Source organism: Hippocampus guttulatus, chromosome 5, assembly GCF_054856545.1.
Source record: "Hippocampus guttulatus isolate MCC_2025c chromosome 5, RoL_Hgut_1.0, whole genome shotgun sequence".
Lineage (NCBI taxonomy): Eukaryota > Metazoa > Chordata > Actinopteri > Syngnathiformes > Syngnathidae > Hippocampus > Hippocampus guttulatus.
The window spans coordinates 20,192,676-20,214,480 of record NC_141265.1 but is presented as its reverse complement, the minus strand read 5'-3'; the positions used below and the strand labels follow the sequence as shown (position 1 = coordinate 20,214,480).

The 21,805-nt window shown below is 43.1% G+C and overlaps 5 protein-coding genes across 14 annotated transcripts in view; 2 read left to right on the top strand and 3 right to left on the bottom strand.

Annotated features, from left to right (window-relative positions):
- LOC147205409 (membrane-associated phosphatidylinositol transfer protein 2-like) overlaps positions 1-4,504 on the bottom strand; it is a 46,136-nt gene extending 41,632 nt beyond the window's left edge. For all 7 annotated transcript variants that reach the window (XM_086110592.1, XM_086110591.1, XM_086110598.1 and 4 more), the window contains exon 1: positions 3,902-4,504. The gene's annotated coding sequence lies outside the window, so the exon portion shown is untranslated. The remainder of the gene's footprint in view (positions 1-3,901) is intronic.
- Positions 4,505-7,162: 2,658 nt separating this feature from the next.
- Positions 7,163-15,507, bottom strand: rilpl2 (Rab interacting lysosomal protein-like 2). 2 transcript variants are annotated; one of them, XM_086110607.1, is made up of 5 exons: positions 15,068-15,507; positions 14,186-14,337; positions 13,914-14,030; positions 12,966-13,015; positions 7,163-7,657 (listed from the first exon to the last, which is right to left on the bottom strand). In XM_086110607.1, exons 1-4 carry the CDS (start codon positions 15,359-15,361, stop codon positions 12,994-12,996), a joined length of 585 nt encoding a protein of 194 aa, XP_085966733.1. In that variant the 5' UTR covers positions 15,362-15,507; the 3' UTR covers positions 7,163-7,657; positions 12,966-12,993. The 2 variants fall into 2 exon arrangements, with proteins under 2 accessions (XP_085966733.1, XP_085966732.1); XM_086110606.1 differs by having other exon boundaries at positions 7,163-13,015.
- On the top strand, positions 7,393-8,272 carry mtrfr (mitochondrial translation release factor in rescue). The gene is made up of 2 exons (XM_086110608.1): positions 7,393-7,674; positions 7,885-8,272. Exons 1-2 carry the CDS (start codon positions 7,393-7,395, stop codon positions 8,113-8,115), a joined length of 513 nt encoding a protein of 170 aa, XP_085966734.1. The 3' UTR covers positions 8,116-8,272.
- kmt5ab (lysine methyltransferase 5Ab) lies at positions 8,577-12,429 on the top strand. 3 transcript variants are annotated; one of them, XM_086110603.1, is made up of 8 exons: positions 8,577-8,707; positions 8,823-8,926; positions 9,560-9,707; positions 9,782-9,938; positions 10,013-10,100; positions 10,476-10,535; positions 10,982-11,172; positions 11,334-12,429. In XM_086110603.1, the coding sequence occupies exons 1-8, from the start codon at positions 8,698-8,700 to the stop codon at positions 11,542-11,544; spliced, it is 969 nt and encodes a 322-aa protein (XP_085966729.1). In that variant the 5' UTR covers positions 8,577-8,697; the 3' UTR covers positions 11,545-12,429. The 3 variants fall into 3 exon arrangements, with proteins under 3 accessions (XP_085966729.1, XP_085966728.1, XP_085966730.1); XM_086110602.1 differs by lacking the exon at positions 8,577-8,707 and having other exon boundaries at positions 8,804-8,926; XM_086110604.1 differs by lacking the exon at positions 8,577-8,707 and having other exon boundaries at positions 8,804-8,926; positions 11,289-11,426.
- An 877-nt stretch (positions 15,508-16,384) lies between the features above and the next one.
- On the bottom strand, positions 16,385-21,223 carry LOC147205405 (RILP-like protein 1). Its single transcript, XM_086110601.1, has 8 exons — positions 20,677-21,223; positions 20,393-20,546; positions 20,039-20,157; positions 19,333-19,590; positions 18,393-18,542; positions 18,143-18,282; positions 17,333-17,437; positions 16,385-17,237 (listed from the first exon to the last, which is right to left on the bottom strand). Exons 1-8 carry the CDS (start codon positions 20,962-20,964, stop codon positions 17,144-17,146), a joined length of 1,308 nt encoding a protein of 435 aa, XP_085966727.1. The 5' UTR covers positions 20,965-21,223; the 3' UTR covers positions 16,385-17,143.
- Between the last annotated feature and the right edge of the window lie 582 nt (positions 21,224-21,805).

Sequence of the window (21,805 nt, the reverse complement as noted above, 5' to 3'; positions counted from 1 at the left end):
GTTGGAACCCGCTGAACAACATTTACCAATGAAACCAATTACAATCAGGACCAGTATGGATCCACTCTTCAGAAAATATGTCGAGTCACATTTAATCATTGTTAACAGGCTGCGCAAGTGTAAAAAGAAGACGCTGATTCAGAAAATAAATGAATAAAAATGTCTCTGATTATGCAGGAAGGCAGTGCAGCTTTTGCCCTCCGGTAACATCTGAGATTTTTAATGGGGTTTTTTGGGGGGGGATACTTGCATGCATTTTGGCCACTGAACGACACACTTGACTAGTTTATCCACAGGTAGGCCGCAATATATATATATATATATATATTAACACACACACAAACACACACACACACACACACACACACACACACACATTCCGAATTTAGAGTCGTACACCATCAGTGTAGGAGCAAGCATGTCAACATGTGACACAATTCATAAGAAGTAGGCAGAGAAGATCTCCTACAAGCTAATTCTCCAAGTCATGGTTGCTACTATCAAAGAGCAAGGAGAATATATAAGTTTATATAAGACATTCTTAAAGTCCATATAGTATGCAGGAGGAGTAAAACTATTTTTAAGGTTTTTTGTTGTTTTTTTTTTAACATGGTGTCTCAAAAATGGTGCTTTTCACCTTTTGTGGCTGGGCCCGGATCGCACCTCAGCTTCAATTAGTAGGGCTTTCATTGTACTTCTTCTCCTGTCACGTTCTTCCGAGAGGTTTGCACTTGCATCGAGTGGGTGGGATGGAAAAAGATGCAGGAGAGGTTTCCAAAATAGCAAAAGGCAATCTGCTCCCATCCAGGAGCCAAGACGAGGCCGCAACAAGCCGCAAAAAAAAAAAAAAAACCTGCAGTACCATAGCATAACTTCATCAATTTACAAAGAAAATGCTTCTCAATCCATGTCGAATAAAAATATAAAAATGAAAAAAAGACTGCACTGATTGCACTCCCATTTGAACTGAAATTGACAGAATCTCATGGGGGTTTTTTTCTTTTCAGTCATTTTTTCAAAAATGTGGATTTATTAGGACTAATCTTGCAAATTGCAAGTTGTTGCAGGTCCAATTTGAAAAATAGGAATATTGTATTTTCATTATGTTTGTTCTGATACCAATATTGTAATATCGCAATTGGTGCGGCATTTAATATCATTAAATTAATACTGGATACAAATTCATCCATCTAATATCGAGACCGCTTTTACCCTCATGAGGGTGGCGGGGGGTGCTGGACTCTGAATGGAACCCTGCACCTCTGCGCTGTAAGGCCGGCGTGATAACGAGTCGACCACTGTGCCGCCCAGTATACAAATCGAACGCTTTATATTGCCAACAGGTGTTGAATTCATTCTCATACAATGAGAACTTATTCCCTTGTATGATTACAAAAATATTCTTACAATATATTTCAACTTTCTTCTTTACGGTGTTATAATTGCGACCCCCCCCCCCCCCCGCCTCATAAAACTACAAACGACAGAGTGGCTTGAAAACTAATTACACTCATAACTGTAGGGGGAGCTCTGAAGCGAAAAGAAAATTGCAAATCCTGTATACATTAACTGTCCTCCTACGATTAAACGATTAATCTACTGTGGCACTGATTTGACTAAAAGGTTTTTGTGTTTGCATTGCGGTAGGCCACGCCCTGTGTGTGTATGTGCATGCATGTGAGCAGCTCCTCAGGCGAAAGTGTTACGCCCCGTTCTAAAAACTGGTTCGGCAAAAACAAAATTATTTTTTAAAAAAAGATGTTTTACAACATTAAAGGCTTCCGAAAGGGTTATGACGACGATGAAAGAGGAAGTCTGGGTTATGACCGAATGAAATCACGCACGTCTCTGTGTCCAGATCGTGTCATTTTTGCACAATATCCCTGCCCAACCGCCACGCGGGCCTTGACTCGTGGAGGCGGAGGGATGTGCACAGATAAGATGATGATCTCGCTGCGCCACATTTCTTGATTTGTGTAAGTGCGAGTCACGTCTTGTCCTGATGTAACTGTAACTAATTTGGGATCAGACTTTATGTGGACAAAAACAAGAGAGTCACATGCCACATCACGTCTGCTGAGTCAGCCTCATACATTACGAGGCTATAGGCATCGTCAGGAAGTGAATACTTTTGTTATTCCACTTGAGTACATTTGTCCAGTGTCTCGATTTAGGAACCGTCTTGAAACTTTGTGGGGGGCACAATGCAGTGCAAACACTGCACTGCATTGTGGGATCTGCAAAGACAGTGCTGCTAGTGAACACACTTATTTATTTCATCATCATCATCAATTGTGTTTTCACCTGACAGCACAGACTGTAATTGATAAGATGATCAAAATAAGGTAAATAGGACGCTCTGCGGCTGGAACGGAAAAACTGCTTTTCCATTTATTTCAATGGAAACCAGAAAGGGTTCATGGAACAAATTAAATTAGATTTTTTTTTCCCTATGACTGAGAGTATTTTTATATCTGTCTCCATGCGTTCTTCCCCAGTTGGTGTTCAAATACTCATTACTTATAAGAGTAATTAAACCGACCGTGGTACTGATGCTATTCGTTGGCCCATTTGTGGTGTTTAAAATTGTTAACATTAAGCCAAGAACCATGACTGCGGATGGTATGACAAACAATGACTTCTCACCCATGTTGTATGCTTTTAAGATGGTGTAAAAATCATGGATATAATTGACGATGACTACAACAATCAATAATAAAGATAGATTTTTATCAAATTTGCATAAAGACCTAACTCCTGACCATCTCTGGCTACCACGAAATTCTTCCACTGATGTTGAATGATTCAGTTTACTGTCTATATCGTAAATGGATTAGTGGGCTGCTCCCTCTAAATTGTTGGCCGATGTCTTGTGGTAAAATGAAGGAAATATAATTATGAAATGGGCAGTATGGTGAACGAATGGTTTGCACGTCCGCCTCACCGTGTAGAGGTGCAGGGTTCGATTCTAGGCCTCGTCGTTCCTGTATAGAGTTTGCATGTTCTCCCCGTGTCTGTGTGGGTTTTCTCCGGGTACTTCGGTTTCCTCCCACATTCCAAAAACATGCATGGCAGGTTAATGGAACGCGCCAAATTGTGAACGCGAATGGTTGTGGATCGATGTATGCCAGGCGATTGGCTGGAAATGAGTTCAGGGTGTACTCCGCCTACAGCCCGAAGACAGCTGGGATAGGCTCCAGCACGTCCGCGACCCCCGTTAGTATAAATAGATTAGAAAATGGATGCATGGATAATTAAGAAATAGTACCGCATTGGCCCCTGGTCCAATGGGCATCTGCCTTGTATGCCAGAGAGCCAGTCCAGCATTGCAATCTCTCAAATGGCTGCTTTTTGTAAAGTGACTTAAATTCGCTGCCACACATCAAACAAAAACTATAAGATGGAAAGAGGACGGGTCACTCGTATCTCGAGGCACCACTGTTTAACCTTGTTACTCGCAAATTGTATGAATCAACCCAGGTTCACTGCTGTAGCTGAATGTGCTCGCTTCTTATTAAATACAAATCTATACATGGGAAAAGACGCGTCAGGTTGGCAATGGGAAATAAACCAAAGATCAATAATCACAATTATCGACAGACAGAGAGGGCGACGTACCAAATGAAATGAAATGTCATTTCGGTGCCCCATGAAGCGTGGACCGGCTGAGGTAATCAGTTAAGGCTGCGAATGATTGACTGCATGAGCACTTCCTGTTTTCTGGTTGAGGACAACTCGCTGACACAGCATGAGTGTGAATATGGCGGAAGGAAGCAGGTACAAAAGTTATCAACGTTAGAATTAATGTATTTTAAAAAGGCGGGGGTGAACGAGAGTAAACCCACGGAGCACTTAGTTACCTAGCAACATGGCGGCCATGTCAAAAATTCTCATCACATACCTGCGATGTACCTCGGCATTGGGAAGGAGGAAGCCCAGATCATCCACCTGGTAGAGCGGGCGACGGGTTGAGTCCTATCCGGAGTCAGCGGGACTCAGCGGCAGCCGCCCACCCGGTGAGGTCCATGAGATCGAAACGAGTGTACCCCCGCCAAAAAAAAAAGTCCCGATTTCCTTGACAACGACGCAGACCACAGATGACGCGACCACCAAACATCATGCCGTCGTTATCAGCACATCCTCGGCGTGTGTTTACGCCGTAAGCGCGGTCCACCCCAGCGAGGTTTGTTGCCACTCAGGCCCGCATATTTGGCAACGGGAGCAGCTGCACGACACCCCGCCACTAAAAAAGGCCAAAGTTAGCTCACCGGCGACGTCCACAAAAACGCCCTTAAATCTGCCCGTTTGGCGGGACTCGGCGGACCAGGGGCTGCGACGCGTATCCCGGTGTGAGCAGCTCAGGCCAACCGGCGGGGGAAACAACGAGGACGAAGAACAGACGCCAGCAGCGGCATCGTCAAGTTGTCACTCAGCAAGTCTGAAGCGCAACGAGACTTCACAGTCCCTGAGCAGCCCGTCACACCGAGACACACTAAGACGCACGAGTCACATGATACACCGCTGGAGATCCGGTTAGCCTTTCGAAATAAAAGCATTGCAACTACGGTACGGTATTCAGGGTGGGACAAGTAGGAAATGGGGGAGGAAAGAAGGAAGATAGGATATGGATGGAAGGAAGCATGGTTGGTTTGAAAGAAGGGAAGGAAAGAAACAAGGAAGGCCCGGAGATGGAAATAAGGGGGGGAAATGCAGGATACAAAGGGAAGGACAGATGGAAGCCCGAAGGAAGGAAGGAAGATGAGGAAAGTAAGAATTAAGGAACGAAAAACAAAGGAATTAAGGAAGGAATAGACGGTGGAAGAGTGAGAAAGCAAGGTAGGCGGAATGAGCAGAAGCCAGAGTGGTTATATGAAGGGAGGAAAATGAAATTAAGGAAGTAAAGGAGATATGTTGAAGGATAGACGGAGGCATTCAGGAAAATAAATAAGGATAGAAGGGGAAAACACGAAGGCAGTAGGGAAGGAACCATGGCTGTATGAAAAGAAGAAAGGAAAGAAGGGCGGGGAAGGAGGGAAGGAAAGGAACATTGGAAGGAAGGAAGGAAGGAAGGACAAATGGGATGGATTATGGAGGCCACAAAGGACTTTTAAAGTTGGGATGTTGAAAGAAGGGAGGGAAGAAGAAAATTAAGAAGGGGAATTAATATGATGCCTTGAAAGAAGGATGAGGGACTGTATACGAAATGGAATGAAAGGATGGAAGAATATAATGAAAGCAAAATGAAGGAATTAGGGAAGGAGTATTGAAGGATGAAAAAACGTCCTGTTAGTATATGAGATTGCACGACTGTCTGTGTCCTATGTGTTGTGTTGTGTCATTTTTGTTATTTTGACTTCAAAATGGCACCGCGTGAGTGGCTGCCTTTTCAGCAGCTCCTATATTTTGTTGTTCTACTTCTTCCTTTCATAACTTTGCTGCTGTGAATCGGGAATTTCTCCATTGCGAGACTAATAAAGGTTTTCCTTAATATACATGTACTGTATACTGTACGGCGGCCCGGTAGTCCAGTCGTTAGCACGTCGGCTTCACAGTGCAGAGGTACCGGGTTCGATTCCAGCTCCGGCCTCCCTGTGTGGAGTTTGCATGTTCTCCCCGGGCCTGCGTGGGTTTTCTCCGGGTGCTCCGGTTTCCTCCCACATTCCAAAAACATGCATGTCAGGCTGATTGGACGCTCTAAATTGTCCCTAGGTGTGAGTGTGGGCGTGGATGGTTGTTCGTCTCTGTGTGCCCTGCGATTGGCTGGCAACTGATTCAGGGTGTCCCCCGCCTACTGCCCGGAGATGGCTGGGATAGGCTCCAGCACCCCCCGCGACCCTAGTGAGGATCAAGCGGTTCGGAAAATGGATGGATGGATGGATGTATACTGTACTAATTTAAGTCTCGTTTTAAGCAAGCAGAATAGCGCTTCCTGCTGGTCAAATGCAAATTACACCACCTTATCGTTGCTCATCGAGTTGGACGCTTTTAAAAGGAATAGCTATTTTTGGTTTTTGGTTTTGAAAATGCTTAGCTGTTAGTGCAGTTTTTTATTAATTTTTCGAGGAGGGGTTTTTGTATTATTACTAATATTTGTCAAGTGCAAGATTTAAAAAAGTTGAGACAAACGAAGGACATTTTCAAAGTTAAATTATACTTGGTTTTAATATTTTTAATTGACATTGCAGTTTAATTTTTTTTTTACACATTTTTGACTGATTTTCAGATTTTTGTAAGATGCATCTGTTACAAAAATCAACAAGCTATAAAAACTGTAGACTCTTCATTTTTTTGCAAAACATCAAATTTATGAACATTTACAATCATCACACACTGTAGTAAAGTACTAGTCCCAAAGTACAAAACATGAATCATTTCGTTCTTGTTGGTTGAGGTTGTAGGTTTTCACTGTTGACACAAGCGATCAAGTTTCGAATGGACCTTACGTGTGCAAACTAAATAATGGGTTAAATACGTCATGGAGAGATTGCTATTTTCTGAGGCTGACATGGGGTTTCCTGATGGACTATTTTTAGTCTACCAGTGGAGACGACAGGAAACACGGTATCACCCCCTCCCTCATACATTCCCTTGTTTCACCGTCTTCATTGTTTATGTCTTGTGACCTGTTGTAACTGTCGTATGCTTGTGCAGGAGTTTTTTGCCTCACTCAAATTATCCTCAAATGAGGGTAGTTCGAGCGTGGGTTTTTTTTTCTCCCCCTGTCCCTCCCTTGTTTCTGACTTTTGGGTTGAGTGAACGCTGGCGCGTTTTGGCTGCCGCTGCTCAACCCGTATTGTTTTGTGTTTTTTGTTATTGTAAAGTGTTCTTGGGTGTCTTGAAAGGCGCTTTTAAATAAAATCTATTATTATTATTATATTATATTACTGTACAACCACGGTGTTTTTTTAAATTGAAAAATATTGAAATATAGCACCCAAAAAACTGTTGCTGAAAGTGATATATATAAATAAAAATAAATCATAAAACAACAAAGTTATTTTAAAATAACAAAATATGATGAGCTGAAAAAATAAACCATTGTTTTTGAATAAATTTTGATTGCATTTAGCTTTTCTAAATTTGACTTATTAACATTTCTGTTTTTAAACGGTATTACATTTGAATCTCTGACAAGTTTCACGTGAAAAAACATACACTACTGTTAAATTCACACAGCAGAAAGTGCAGTTTAATACTTGTCCGCTAGAGAGCGACGGAGTTTACAAAATGTGTTTTGCCCGCGAGGAAGAGCAGCCGGTGGAGTAATTTTTTTTAAGCGGAGAAGAAGATTTGACGGACCGTAGTCAAATGTAAACACAATGTAAAAGACACGTAAATAACATGTCATAGCTCATTTGTCGACATTTAATTTCTTTGGACGTCCTTGAAAGTATGTCGAGGCTTTCCCTGTTCGTTCGCTCCATTTACAACGGCCTAGCGAGTGGAGTGCCACGGAACAGCTCCCTCGGGGTCTCCTCGGTGGTGAAGTCGCCCCCCGGTGCACCTACGCGGGTCGCGGTCGCCGGAAAGAAGGACCTGGTCGACCTGGTCCACCTGGAGGAAGACGAACTGGAGGAGCAGTTCGTAAGGGGCTCCGGACCCGGGGGGCAGGCCACCAACAAGACCAGCAACTGCGTGGTTCTGAAACACATCCCCTCTGGGATTGTCGTCAAGGTTAATTGTTGCTATTGAACTCTTGAGTCATTAGTGTTCTTTCCCTTCCTGTTTCTTTTTGTATTTTTATTTTGATGATTGAAGAACGCACACACACGTACACATTTGTTCAAATACTAGCCCGTTAGTGTCTTAAATTCCTGAATTCCACATATGCTGTGTTTTGGGAAAAAAAAAGTATCTGTTGACGTCATTATTTGCCCTTTTCAGTGTCATCAAACTAGATCAGTGGACATCAATCGAAAGCGAGCGCGGGAAATAATGCAGCAAAAACTGGATGTTTTCTACAAAGGAGAGTACAGCGACATCCTGGTAAGAAAGAAAGAGGCTGAGGTCAAGAAGCAAGACAAACGCAGGAGAGTCAAAGAGAATCTGGAGAGGAAGAGACTGTTCAAAGAAGGCCTCCAAGCCCAGACCACTCCCGGGAAGGACACTGTTTGAAATCAACTGGGACACTTGAAGCATTAGGGATCTTTTTTTTGCCTTCACAAGAATGCAAAAATGAGACAATTTTTATGAAAACACTGTCCTGATTTTTTTTCTTTTCTGTGTTTATTTCATATTTTTTCCAGATTAAAGAACTGAATCAAACAAAAAACATTTGCATCACAGCGCTGCTATTTTATATGTACAATATTTTGCAGTGAACTTTCTAATTTTTGGTTAGATTGATTATCAACTGATAATTGCCTTGATTATACCAACTACTGTTTACTATCGTCTAGTAAAATTTTAATATAGACCAAAGTTCCAAGTTAGCGTTCTTACTATTTGACAAGAAGCTGGAAATGCAGCCAATGAGAGAGCAGTATAGACGCAGATGACCCCGCCTATGTGAAGCAAGTTAACCAATTAGAGAGGCCCGTGGGTTTTTAAATTCCAACACGTTTTCGCTGCACGCACAAAAACACGGGTGATTTATATGCTTGTTTCGACGGTCGCCGCAACAATGAACAAGTTAAACCCGGAGGAATATATTTAATTCACCATCCATCATGTCGGACATGTAGTCGCAAAATTGACATGGCAAAAGGTAACCAAAAAAATTCTTTTTGTTTGGTTTGTGTGGGCGTTAGATATTGTACACCAAAAAGCAGCCACTACACGGGTTGAATGCGTAAAAAAACTAATGGATTGTATGTTTGCAGGGAAGAAACAAGTGCAAAGAACGGACAAAAAGCTGGAAAACGTTTTTGTCGGCAAATTCACCTCGGAAGAGACGAAAGAAAACCGTCCCGTGGCTAGCAAAGAGGTTTGTTTGATGGCTACGCGGCACAAAGTAGTCCCGCCTCAGCGGCCTTTTTTTTTTACAGGTTCCCGAATGTAATCGAATGGGGATACCGAAAACAATTAGATTAAGTAGAACTAAGCCAAAATACGCCCCTCAACATAAACTGTAGAATCCATGTTGTGTGCCTTTAATGGGCGTGGCCTAACGAATGCTGTCAGTACCCCCGACTCCAACTTGATGTGGTTAGTTCTGTGTGAGCATCTGCTCCTTGCGAGTGCTCTTATTTTGTATTATGTTTGACTGTTCTACTGAATAAAGAGACGAAATTGTATCGCCAACTGCGGCTCTCCTTGGCTATTTGGAAAAGGCATTACAGTATCTTAATTGTTGCTTTTTTCCACTTTCACTGTGGCCGAAGCTCCCCATAATTAGTTTTGGCTTGAGCTAAAAAAAAAAAAAAAAAAGGCTCAAAATATACATTTGTTTTGAGCATGTGTAATGCATTAAAGTCAACAAAATTCAAAGTGTCCCTTGCATACTGCCATTTTTCCATAAGCGGCTCTCAAAGGTACACGATTTTGGTATCTGTGGTCTAACATTTTTTTTGTCCCTTCGTGTACAGTATTTGCAAGTAATCATTAACCACCTTTGCAGCCAGATTGCACGAGAAAAGCACATCAGAACGTTCTCCTGAGTCCACCTTGTCCGAAAAAGGCCATATCGCCTCTAAGCGACACTTCCAGCATGCTCATTCAAGACGGAAATGACACGGACGTCAGTTGCGTAGCCAAAGCGAACAAAGGTGAGGAAGTAGCTGCGTTAGCATTGCGTGTGGCAGCACAACAGAGGGCTAAATGTTAACTGCTGTCATTGTAGATGCCTCAAATGATACGCAGCCTGAGCTGCGTGTAACCAAGGTCGCCAATCAACCGCGGCAAAAGGAAGTGACGCCGCATGCAAACGTGGCCCAGGCGGACGAGCGCAAACTTCCGACACCCAAATCTCGAAGTCTGAATCCTCGCAAAGGGAAAAAGTGCGTTGAGAAGCAATAATTCCACCACTAGCAAGAAGCAACACGTCTTGGAATCATATTATCTTTCCCTATAGGGCGGAGAGTAACGCTTCGCAAAACAGGAAGGTCACAGACTTCTTCCCAATCAGGAGGAGTAACAGGAAAACTCAAGCAGAGTTGAAGGTTAGTTTGACATCAATTGCTAGTCATAGTCATTCAACTTTGGGACCTTTTCTGCCTCTTCTCGCTGTTGATTATTCCGCATATCTTTCATTAGTCCCAAATGCTGCCTGGCATGGACCCAAGAACCGATAATTCTTTCATTTGTCTTATTCCCTACCTCCCCGCCTTCCTTTCCTGTGTCCTCTGCTCACCCCTCCCCTCTCTGCTTAACCAAGAAGGGGTGGGAGGGGGGGCTGCTGGCCTCTGTTATTTTCAAAGAGTGGCTCATTTAGTGATCTCTGCAAACAGCCAATCATATTGTGCTATTAAAAAAAAAAGAAGAGCACATTACAGATGAGAGACACTAAACTATTTGTTCGAATGATTTGTTTTCAGAATGAAGAGCACAAACACTTGGATGACCTGATCAAGAACGGCATCGAAGAAGGAATGCAGGTAATGACTGCGGTGCAACGTATGCCTATTTTAGTATTCTCAAGCCAATGTATCCGCGGTGTTATCTTTCATACATTCCTAAGTGTATGACCAAGAAAAAAAAAATCATTTCCCAATAGTTTTAGTTGCAGTACGGTATTCACAATTGGTCGCCTTTTATTTAGTAATCTAATTTAATCAGTGGAAATGGAATTTGTTCGGATTTAGAAATAAAAAAAAAACATTCTCATGGGAGAAAACGTGTTCCGAGGTTAAACAATGGCCCTCCTGTTGAGAGTGAAACAAGTGTAGAGCTCACCACTGTTAACAACGGAAAACTAAACGGTTTTAAACGCGTGAATAACAGTGACTCACAAGTGCAAAAACTAGTTCAATTGGTTGGTGATTTTTTTTAATGCCAATTACTGAGTCAAGTTTAAAAAAAAAATTCCTGTTTTTGTCCACAGGTGAGGGTGATCGAAGGCAAAGGCCGCGGCGTGTTCGCCGAGCGACTCTTCAAGAAGGGCGACTTTGTGGTGGAGTACCACGGGGACTTGCTGGAGCTGGCCGAGGCCAAGCGGCGAGAGGCCCGCTACGCCCAAGACCCCCAGATGGGCTGCTACATGTACTACTTTCAGTACCGGGCCAAGACCTACTGGTGGGTCTGCTCTCCCTTGTACGGCTACCTTCATTTGTTTGTGCGGTCTTAAACCAATGAACATGCAGGTCCCCCCCCAAATGATAGCGCTCACTCAGAACATGTGATTCTTCAAGCAATGTGGGAACCAGTTAAACCTGTTTGTGACGACCGATCTGCAGCGTGGACGCCACGCGCGAGACAAGCCGCCTGGGCCGCCTCATCAACCACAGCAAGGCTGGCAACTGCCAGACCAAGCTGCATGCCGTTGACGGCTCGCCTCACCTCATCCTGGTGGCGTCCAGGGACATCGAGACCGACGAGGAGCTGCTCTACGACTACGGCGACCGCAGCAAGGAGGCCATCTCGGCTCACCCTTGGCTCAAGCATTAAAACTAAGAAAACAAGTCCAACCATCCCTCGCAAAAAAAAAAAATTGTGAAGCTTCAGTGTCTAAAGATGCTATGGATGACTGACTAGTCCTGACAAATTTTTTAAAGGACGTACAAAAAATGATTTTAAACTAACTTGCATTTTTTTTTGCAATTTTAATCATTCTCCTTGTACATTTTTCCTACTGTAGAATATTTTAATCTTGGATCGAATGTTACACATTGTCTACTGTTGTGACATTTTCCAGCCGTGTAAATTATGAGCCGCGCTGCGCCCGATAAGACACGATGAGCTGACATGAATTTCAGGAATGAATGCATCAAAGTGTCATGAGATGAATGTTTACTTTGTAGCTCATTGGGGGGGATAATCCAAATTTTCAACTGTCAAGATAAACATTCCAGGGTATTGAAGCGCCAGCTTGTAAGGAATTCGGTTTACAAAAGTGCGAATTACAAAATACTTTTCAGATTACTTGATCGTCAGTGAAAAGCACTGTCTGGATTGGACGCTTCACCGGGTACACCTTAGAAGTGCATCAGAAGACTTAAGCCAGTGTGGTTTGAGCTTCATGTGTTTTTGAAAACCTCATAAAGACAATTTTTTTTTTGTCTGCATGTTAATTCATATTCACCTAATATGCACTTTTTCCCCCAAAAAAATTATCCTCCACTGAACTAATGTCCATTCTTGTAAACAGTCTTCAATGAACCTAATATGCGTGGTTTTTTCTTTTTAAACATTACAATTTGTCGTCTAAATGAATTTAATGTACAAATACAGTCGAAATGAAATGTATTTTCCTTTACTGGAGACCATTTTGTCATCAATGAACGTAAATGTACATTTTCACCAGTGTCCCAATAAAACTAACTTCTGTGTTTTTGTGAGCATCTGAAACCAATTTAGTTGTCATATAAAGAATAATATGATGGTGAGTACCGTTAAATTGAATATCTGGTCAGTTGCTTACAACGGTTATACGCATGTCCCATGACGTATTAGCAGGCGGTGCAAAGCTAGCCGAAACTAACTAAAGAGTAAGCTGTGTGTTTGTTTTTAATACACGTCTAATTCTGTGTTTGATGTTTAGTCTGACAGTAAACTTCAACTGGGACTGGCATAAAACAAATTGAGTCCTGTTTTTTTTTTTCCTTTTTGAAGAATTGCTCACCATTTGCCAAAGTGCTCCTTCTCGTCAAGTAAGTCCAGTGCCATCATATAGCGCTCGTATTTCAGGTTCATGGCCCTTGCGTCTCAAGGCAATACTGATCAGCTCTTGTAGAAGATGTAGGTGTACCTAATGATTTGTCCCACAAGAAGAACTAAAACCTTTGTTGTACATTTACAATAAAGGCAATGTGTTCACTTTACAAGAGTACATAAAAATATATAAAAGTGGTTCTGGAAACCTTGCATACCATCCAGTCTCGTCAGGGTCTTCTTGTCTTACTTCCGTCGAAATGAAAACCTAACGACGGGGGAAAAAACAAGTTAGTGTGGGAAAGCATTCGGGCATTGGAGGGAAAAGTGCACCGGAGAAACTCCAGTGAGTCAACATCGTATTGGTCACAAGTATGTGATTAGGCTCAGGATGAGTGAGCGCACCCTGATGCATCGCATGGTGTCATGTGCTGTCGCTTCACGGCAAACACATGCGTTTGCCTCACGCCTCGTCGTTTTTGGGAAGCCGGCATCTATGCGACTGACTTATTATTGTGGTGAGCGGTGGGCTATGTTCAACGATCGACTTTGTGAGTTCTCTCCGTGCAAAGTGCACGCACTTTTTAATGGATCGGATACATAAGCAATTTCATCAGAATACCCTGCTCATAACTGAACACTTAGACGAGAGCGCAAATTGTGAGTTGAACGGGTTGCCAGGCGATGCAATTGCACATGTGGCGCATCAAATACAAAAAAATTAAAAATCTATAACTCAGCCCATTATTACAATGATGTTATTGTTTATGAATGGTGCTTCAACTGCTTCAAATGCTCCTCACAGGTGAAGAAAAAAAAGTCGCTGAGCATCTATGGGACAGGTGTGAAAAATGCCCAAATTTCAAACTAATAATATTCCCAGTAATATTCCTAAATTGATTTCCCAGGGCAAACAACAACAGGTCAAAAAAAGAAAGAAAAACTTAAGAGCCAATATTGGCCAATCAAAATGGTTGCTTCTTAATTTTTCACACAAGTGTCTGTACTTCTGGTGAAGTAGAAAGTATGAAAGCTGGGCAATCCAACAAAATATTGTAAGTTTTGCTCATGTGAAAATTGGCTTTACCGCAAGTTGTTCCAACTTCATTAACTGTTTTAGTCCAAAGAATGCAGGTGGTGTTTTTTTTCACAGGTTAAGCACTCACAGTTTTCCAATGGTGGTCTTCTCCTCTTTTGCATCGCTGATCCCGGCCGCTCCGTTCTGGGCTGGCGCGTCCAGGTCCACTTCCACCATGGCCGATTGGCCCCTTGGAAGAATCCCACTGCACAAACACAAATGAATCCCACGTGAGCCATTTCCACGCCAAACTGTTACGAGAGGACACTTCAACACGTGAGGATGAACAATAAAAAGCATTGCAGGCCGCTTTACAACACGTGCGGTATGATAAAATTCTCGATGCGCAATGACGTTTACCTCTTGTAGAGCTGTAGCTCCTCTTGGGCCACCATGAGCTGGGCCTTCAGCTGGTTCCTCTCCTGTAGGACTTCCTTGAGCTCCTGCATGGTGAAGCGAGGCCTGTTGGGATCGCTCAGGTCCACAACCATCTGATTGGCTCCCACCGCTTGCTTCATTGACAACAACATTAACGTCATGAAGCTACTCAACTCACAAATGGGATCGTTTTTTTAATCAGATGATAGGTGGGAAAAACAAACAAACAACTTAGGTGAATCCATGAGTAGCTCAATTTAAATATGCTGTACTCTAATGTCCTAGCATGTGGGCAAGGAGAGCCTTAATCGCTGATTCGCTCTTAGCCTTTCACTGTCTGTGAAATAAAGTCAAACACACAAATATTAAGGGAACACTCATGAGAAACTGTAGGCCACAACTCACCCCCTCATGCTCACACGAAGACTAACCAATGCAACTCAAGCGCCACACGTCACTTCCTAGGCCACAGCCCTTAAAGGGGGACTCAAAGACCCCCCCCAAATCTTCACAATAATACATTCTACGTTCCCCCCACTAGTCTAAACACTGTATTCTTATTTCACTCACGGAATGAGAATCAAGCAAATTCATCCATCGATTTTCATCAATGTCAGGGCACAGCCATTTTCTCTTGTACCGCCCCCTGCTGTCGATTGAAAGTGAAGTCCAGTGCCCTCCGTTACACTGCAACTGTCACGACTCTCCTGTATTCTGGGTTTGAGCACTATAGATCAAGATGCTGATCGAAGTCAACAACGTATCCTCATATTTAGGCAGTCAACTCCACTCCAATTAACTTTGGAAAAAAATACATCTTAAATTGTACTCCTATTATTTATTTTCCACGGGTGACTGTCTCACCGTTCCTTGGCCGGTGGAGCTTTCCGTGACGACGCGGTCCAATTCGCTCTTGAGGTTGTCCCGCTCCATTTTCAGCTCGTCCAGGGACAAGTTGTACTTGTTGACCATCGTCTCGAACATCTCCAGCACGCGGACTATGCGAAATTGGAGGTCGGACACCTCTTCGCCTGTACGGCTGATCCTCAACAAGTCTCGTCCGACAACGTACGAGATGTCGTACACGTCCTCCACAGTCAGCTCGAAGGCGTCCTTTTCGAACGCCAATGCGGGCGACGACTCCTCGTGGTAGTCCATGCTCAGAAGGGGGCGAACTAGAAGTGGCCGATCGTTATCTTCGTCGCTCCCCTACGGTGTTTATGGCACTAGCGGGTGACTTCTTCCAGAGGAGCAGCACTTCCCCCATGACGCGTCCGCCAATGGCGAGGGCTACCCTGGCGGCAGAGGAGGGCTCGTATCTTAGCTACAGGTGAGAGAGCACAAAGAGTAACGAGCGTAGTTGAGAGGATTCCTCTCCATTCCTCCCCTCTCTAGCGAACTAAATTTGAAGTTTACCGTTGGTAATAGTGGCTAAACAGTCGCTTTTCGTACTGTTTCGCCACATAAAGAGGTCCAGTTTGGAAATGAATTGGTACTGCTTTGAATTGTAAACCCACTTTGGAGTGTGCGCTGACTAAAGCGTCAATGCTAAAGGCGTAGAAGTCCGCTAGAAGCAAAATGGGTAACCAATAGCATGCCGAATGCTGGAACGTCAAGCAGATGACGCGCCCGGTCTGTCTGAGCTCTTCCATCTTCCTTCTCCAATCACCAAGGCAACCAGCGACTCCAAACACGCCAAAATGCTGAGTTCACTTGCGCCGAGCAGTAAATTTTGTGAACAACAGAATTGCTATGAAAAGTGCGTGAAAGGGCTGCTGCCAGTGTTGGGCAAGCTACTTGGAAAATGTAGCCAGCGAAGTTACAAGCTATTCTACATGAAATTGATCTTAACTACTCTTGAAGTTACCCACTGACAAATGTATAGTAAATGAATTTGCAAAGTGACAAAAGTAAAAACTACAGTGAAACTACTTCAATTGAGTGTGACTTCTAAACGAAAAACGTTATTTTAAAAAAGTGTAAGCTGCCTGGATCATGAATGGATGAACAATTACATTTTTACGATATAAATGAACACTCGATTCCAACATCTTTGGATAATCATGCATCTTACTATCATGTTTTAATTTTTTTTTTTTTAATGTAGGGAAAAAATATAGAAAGTGAAATTAGCATTTAACTTATCCCTGTTACTGTTCAAACACGAAAATAGACAACAAATGAAAAATTAAAGCTTTATTACAACATTAAAGCACCTGAAATTTGTATAGCGGATTTGGTTGACTGCATCTCGTTGACAAATGTGTCAAATTGGCTTGACTTGAGCGTGGCTAGCACATCTTACACCATTGATGCTCATTAACGTTGTCATATATAATTTTAGTTGCTGTTCTTTAAATGAGCCACTGAGAGCTAGAATGGGCTAACGCTATATTTGTTCCCATATTGGCAAGAGTCCATAATTGCACTTGGCACTTTCCCGGATTCATCAGTGCAACACTGCAGAGACTAGTAAAAGACGTAGTAGTAAGTAGTGCTTTTGCTTGTGTGCCACTACATTTGCACCTTAGTAACCAGTACATTATTTATTATCTTTGCTGAATTATTGATCAATTTGACAGATGTGTGGAATACACGAAAAGAGAAAAAAAAATATGCCCCCCCCCAAAAAAAAAGGGACCCGGAAGAGATAGATATAAATTCCCCAGATTTGATTGTAGCCATAAAATGACAAAAATCGAGTTGGCCCATTCTACTTCTCAGTGGCTCACATTTAAATATATTTGTAACAAGTAAAACATAAGTAGTGTTGTCTCTTCAATAAATTAAGTACTAAAAATTTAAGAATTGCCTGTACATCTGTTGGCATCTTCCCACGTGTTGGCAGGTAATTGCAAATCCAAATCAAATACAAGGCTCAAAAGTATCGGATTAAGCCTAACACCCTTGAACTGTTTGTGAGCAGCGTAATTTAAAAAGTCATACAGAGGAAACGAGGCGTCTGATTGGCAACAACGTCGGGTCGTCAGCGATTAAACCGGCGGCAACCATGGGCATGATGGCGGTGAAGATCCTGGAAAGGAAAAGCAGGGGGGGGGGGGGGGTCGTCTTCCGATGCACAAATGCTTTTTTTTTTTCTGCGGAGATACGTTAACGTGTTACACTCACAGGCTGCGTATTCCAGATTCGGGCTGATCTGTGGAGGGGAGCGACGGCGACGTAGATGAAGATGAAGCACCAAGGAAGGAGCTGACATCCTCCTCCAAGTCCTCACTGGAGACAGACAACAGAGCAAACGAACATTTTCAGTCTTCTCGTCATGTTGACAAAATAATCTCAGTGGTGAAAACTCAAAAGTAGTTTGATGCAAAAGGATTTTTGGCTTCCCCTGAAATGGTGAGCTACCTCTGAAGATGAAGACTAATCTCTACCTAATCCATCTGTTATCTAATCAGATGAGAAGTTATCGGCCTACTCGATGTCCACCAAGTTTGGAAATGATCGGATAATAATTCTGGGTAATTTTGGTTGATTTCTGAGGTTAATTTGTCATTTTCAATTAAAAAAAACAACAACATGTTTTTGGTCAATACATCAACATATGAGCTCATATCGACAACAAACAATGACCGACAGTATATTGGAAGCTCTTACTCTACAAAACCTTTGATTTGAAGTCTGACTCCAAGCTAATTGTTACAAATGGATTTTGCGGCGTCATTACCAGCAAAGCTGATATGATTTCTTTTGGAAAGTGATGAATCATCAACAAAAATGTATCAGTTTGGCAGGTATCTACCTTTGATATGTCCACCAAATTCATGAGTGTTGATTATGGCCACTGACTCACCACATTGAGTTTATTGATAAAATACAAACAGATATGGAAAGTCCTCATCAATACCTTTCATCTGAGGTGTAACTCAATGTGGTTTGTTTCAAATGGATTTTTGCCTTGATTATTTTTTAAAAAAAGACCTTTTGTAATAGGCCAGCTCTTCCTCCAGGAGGAACACTTGAGCCTTGAGTTGGTTTCGCTCCTGCAGGACGTCACGGAGCTCCTGCAGAGTGAAGTGAGGAGCTTCTGACTCTTCCTCCTCCTTCTCAGGCACTTTCTCCTGCGGATGAAACAACACACATGAAATACTGTGTATACCAGTGTTACAAAAAAAAAAAGAATGATAATTATTATTGTTGTCTTTGTTAGTTATGATGGTGTCTGTCTTACCGGTAAGAAGACAGACTTGTCTGCGTCTTGCTGACTTGTGTTTCCGTCTCCGTGTGCTGAGCTGCTGAGGAGGTTCGGAATGTTCTCCGAGTAGTCGGGATCTCCTCCGCACTCGACCCATACCGAGTCCGCCATGACACAGTCGGAGGCCTCAACGTGGGACACGGAGGGAAAACGTCAAAACTAGAGGGACACTTGCACACTCTAACCACAGCTTAAGCATAAGACTCAGAAAAAATATTAGATGAAAATGAAAATTGAAAAATCGGCAGGAATATGAAAAAAAAAGTCAAGTCTTTGAAAATACTACTCAAATAATAGCATAAGAGATGATGAGAAAATAGAAAAGTATTAGACAAAATATTTGATGACAAATACAAGGAAATGAATCCATTAGACAAAAGATGAAATGAAAAATGCAAACAGAGTCAGAAAAAAAAAACATTGTATGCTTGGCGTCTTGGTTTGCTGTTGTGGCGCATATCGCAGCGGACAGTAGAATCCGAAAAACACCGACTTCTCAAACAAACGCCAAATACGGTAGCTACAATAGTTCGAATCAAGCCACCAAGAACTACACCGGATGAACTCAATTTTGCTTATTTTGCAGGAGAGTGATTTAAATTTTAAGTCTGCTTTCCAATAGCTGCTACTAAAAGATTAGTGATCAAAGTCCAAAGGCCTGTCAACGCGAGCAGTATTTCATGAAATATGATAGACATCATTCACTCGGACGAGCATGCGGTGGCACTGGCGCGCAAGCTAAAATTATTGAGTAAGCGCAGTCTTGATCTTATTGCCTTGCCACTATTCTTTTCTGCACACAACTTAAACCTGACAAAAATGGAGTTAGCCCACTATTGTTCTCAGTGGCTACATTTTAAAGAGATGAACCAATGTGGAATGTTAACGTGGTTTACCGGGAAACTTTTTCTCTCACCTGTGGAGACGCCTTGGGCAGCGATAGAAAGCTCTCCTCCATCTTGGCCACCTCCCTCTCCAGTTCCCACTCCTGCCGCTCCTTCCTCAACTGTCTCAACTCCTGCCGCAGGTCGTCCATTTCGCGCCGACGGGCCTGCGCTGCCGCCTCCAGCTCGGCCCGCTGCCGCATGGCCGCCTTGCTGTGCAGCTCCATCGTCCCAAGCTTGTGACGGAGGTCCTGATTGATGCGGATCAGACGATGCTGCTGCATCTGGAGCTGAATGGACAACAAACTGTCGCAAGGAGGCTGAAGAAACTGCAGTGGATCTAAACGAATGACCAATTCAAATGAAAATGGTCAGCTTTTTGTGTCATTTCAGGCATGGGGTCTTGGGACTTTTTTGTGGGCTTTTTCGCGATGGACGTGTCTACCAAATTTGACGTTGCCAAGTAAAACTGGGTTTGGGGACTGAATCACTCCCCCCAATTAAATCAAAGAACCCCTCAACATAATAAATCGGACCGTAAAATTACTATTCATTGTGAGACTTTTTTTGTCAGTCTAGTCATAGACATGCCTTCCCAAATTTCATTTGCCAAAGCTGATTTAAAAAAGGAAAAAAAAAGAGGACCCCCTAAAATGTCCACTTCACATCAAAACGGCTGACTGTCATCTCAGGCAAGTGTTCTTGAGAGTTTTTTTGTGGGTCTGCGAAGACACTTACCGCCTCGATGTCATCATTTTTTAGCGTCAGCTCATGGTCTTTGGCCTGAATTTCGTGCCTCTGCTTCTCGACCAACCTGTTGAGTCTTGTCATCACTTGCTTTTCCTTCTCCACCATTCCTGTGAGGATGCATTATATTTACCCATAGGACAGGAGGCAATTTAGCTTTGCACTGTTTGCACGCTTCGGTAAATATAGCTGTTGTCAACATGACAACAGCGTCTTCAAAAATAACCTCCTGTGCTAGCTTGCGTCTGCCACATTTGGCCGCTTACGTTTTGCCATCAACGAGCAAACAGAAATTGTGCGTTCCCACGTGACTGAATGTATAGTGACACTAACAGCAACACCCACCCTCATCTTGCTGGAACGAGTCCTGATCTTCGACGGGGGCTCTACTCAAGGCTCGGCTGGACAGCAACTTTTTGTTCTCCACCTGTAGCTGAGCCATCTGCGAGAGCAAATCCTCAACCTCGGCTCTCCACACGTCTTCCACTTGCTCCAAAGCCTGACAAGAACAAAAAGAACCACAATAGATCGTGATGGGGCGTTTAAAAATCGGTTTATATACGGATCAGCGGATGATGAATCGCGAGTATGCGGAGGTCGATCGTCCTTCCTTTCGTCCGAGCGCTGACCTGGTGGTGCTTCTTCTCCTGCGCTGTCCGGTCGCTGCGCTCCTGCCGCAGTCGGAGCAGCTCCCGCCGCAGCTCGTCGGCCTCCTGCCCGCCGGCGGCGGCGTCTACGCGGCGGCCCACCAGCGTCTCCAGGAGCTCCAGGACTCGAACCACCTTGGGGACCACGCCGGCCAGAGTCTCGCAGCCGAAGCGCTCGATGGTCCGTTCGAACTCCTGCGCAAGGGCCGCGGCGATGTCGTAAACGTCCAACACGGTCAGGTCGGACCAGGGCTTCTCCAGCGCAGACATGATATAACGTGTAGCGCGACTAAAACCAAAGCCTCGGAACTCTTCCTATTCCTCCACGGAACGGTCGTGTCACATTTTAAACTGGTAACGTGAAGGCCCGCGACGAGGGCTCGACGACGAGGGGCTACTTTTGGTCGAGTTTGTTGACAGATTCAACTTTAACTTTTGACGATGCATTCACGGTCCGCGACAAAGCTCGTATTTATCAGACGTTATCGATTCTGCCTCTATTAATTTCAACGACTTCCGCGCACAAGCCACTGTAGAACGTTACGTCTGTAGAATGTATAGCACGGGACTGTGTTGTCTTCAGAACAGCAGTATTCTTCCAACTACAGTGTATCAAAAATTGAACGTGAGTAGGGAATTTTACAACCGCTTCTGATTGCAGCAGTGTATGCCTGGCAAGCTGACCAGAGAAACGTGTCAGAATCGGACTTCAGTTGGTTCGTGAAAAGATCTACAAATGCGTCGCTGTTGGCAGTATTAACGGATCAATGTTGTTTATAGATAATACGTCAGTCAACTGTATTTAATTAAAATATTACCCTATAGTAAACACTTTCATGGAAAAAAAATGTCTTGTGTATTAAAATCATGTGTAAAAAATACACAAATTTATCACTAGATACCACTGGGGCAAATTTTAAAACAAAGGTTCCCTTTCAAAAATTATTTTTTATTTTTTGAAATGAATTTAAAACTTTAAATTAAAACTAAAAATTAGTCATCAAAACCTACTTCAAACGTTATGGGTGTGTTGTGTGGGGAGACATTTTAGGAGCAGAAAATGGAAAAGAAAAATTTATTTACGGTAACCAAATATTGTCGAAAAAAAGTT

Bases quoted from the DNA above. Each gene is read 5' to 3' on its own strand.
- mtrfr (XM_086110608.1), top strand. From the start codon at position 7,393: ATGTCGAGGCTTTCCCTGTTCGTTCGCTCCATTTACAACGGCCTAGCG. The intron at 7,675-7,884 runs GTTAATTGTTGC...TGCCCTTTTCAG, and splicing joins CCTCTGGGATTGTCGTCAAG to TGTCATCAAACTAGATCAGT.
- kmt5ab (XM_086110602.1), top strand. From the start codon at position 8,804: ATGGATTGTATGTTTGCAGGGAAGAAACAAGTGCAAAGAACGGACAAA. The intron at 9,708-9,781 runs GTGAGGAAGTAG...CTGTCATTGTAG, and splicing joins CGTAGCCAAAGCGAACAAAG to ATGCCTCAAATGATACGCAG. The intron at 10,536-10,981 runs GTAATGACTGCG...TTTTGTCCACAG, and splicing joins GCATCGAAGAAGGAATGCAG to GTGAGGGTGATCGAAGGCAA.
- rilpl2 (XM_086110606.1), bottom strand. From the start codon at position 15,361: ATGGACTACCACGAGGAGTCGTCGCCCGCATTGGCGTTCGAAAAGGAC. The intron at 14,338-15,067 runs GTGAGACAGTCA...TTGTCAATGAAG, and splicing joins GCTCCACCGGCCAAGGAACG to CAAGCGGTGGGAGCCAATCA. The intron at 14,031-14,185 runs GTAAACGTCATT...GTGTTTGTGCAG, and splicing joins GAGCTACAGCTCTACAAGAG to TGGGATTCTTCCAAGGGGCC.
- LOC147205405 (XM_086110601.1), bottom strand. From the start codon at position 20,964: ATGTCTGCGCTGGAGAAGCCCTGGTCCGACCTGACCGTGTTGGACGTT. The intron at 18,543-19,332 runs GTGAGAGAAAAA...TCCCACGTTGAG, and splicing joins TGCCCAAGGCGTCTCCACAG to GCCTCCGACTGTGTCATGGC. The intron at 17,238-17,332 runs GTGAGTGTAACA...TTTCCTTTCCAG, and splicing joins GAATCTGGAATACGCAGCCT to GATCTTCACCGCCATCATGC.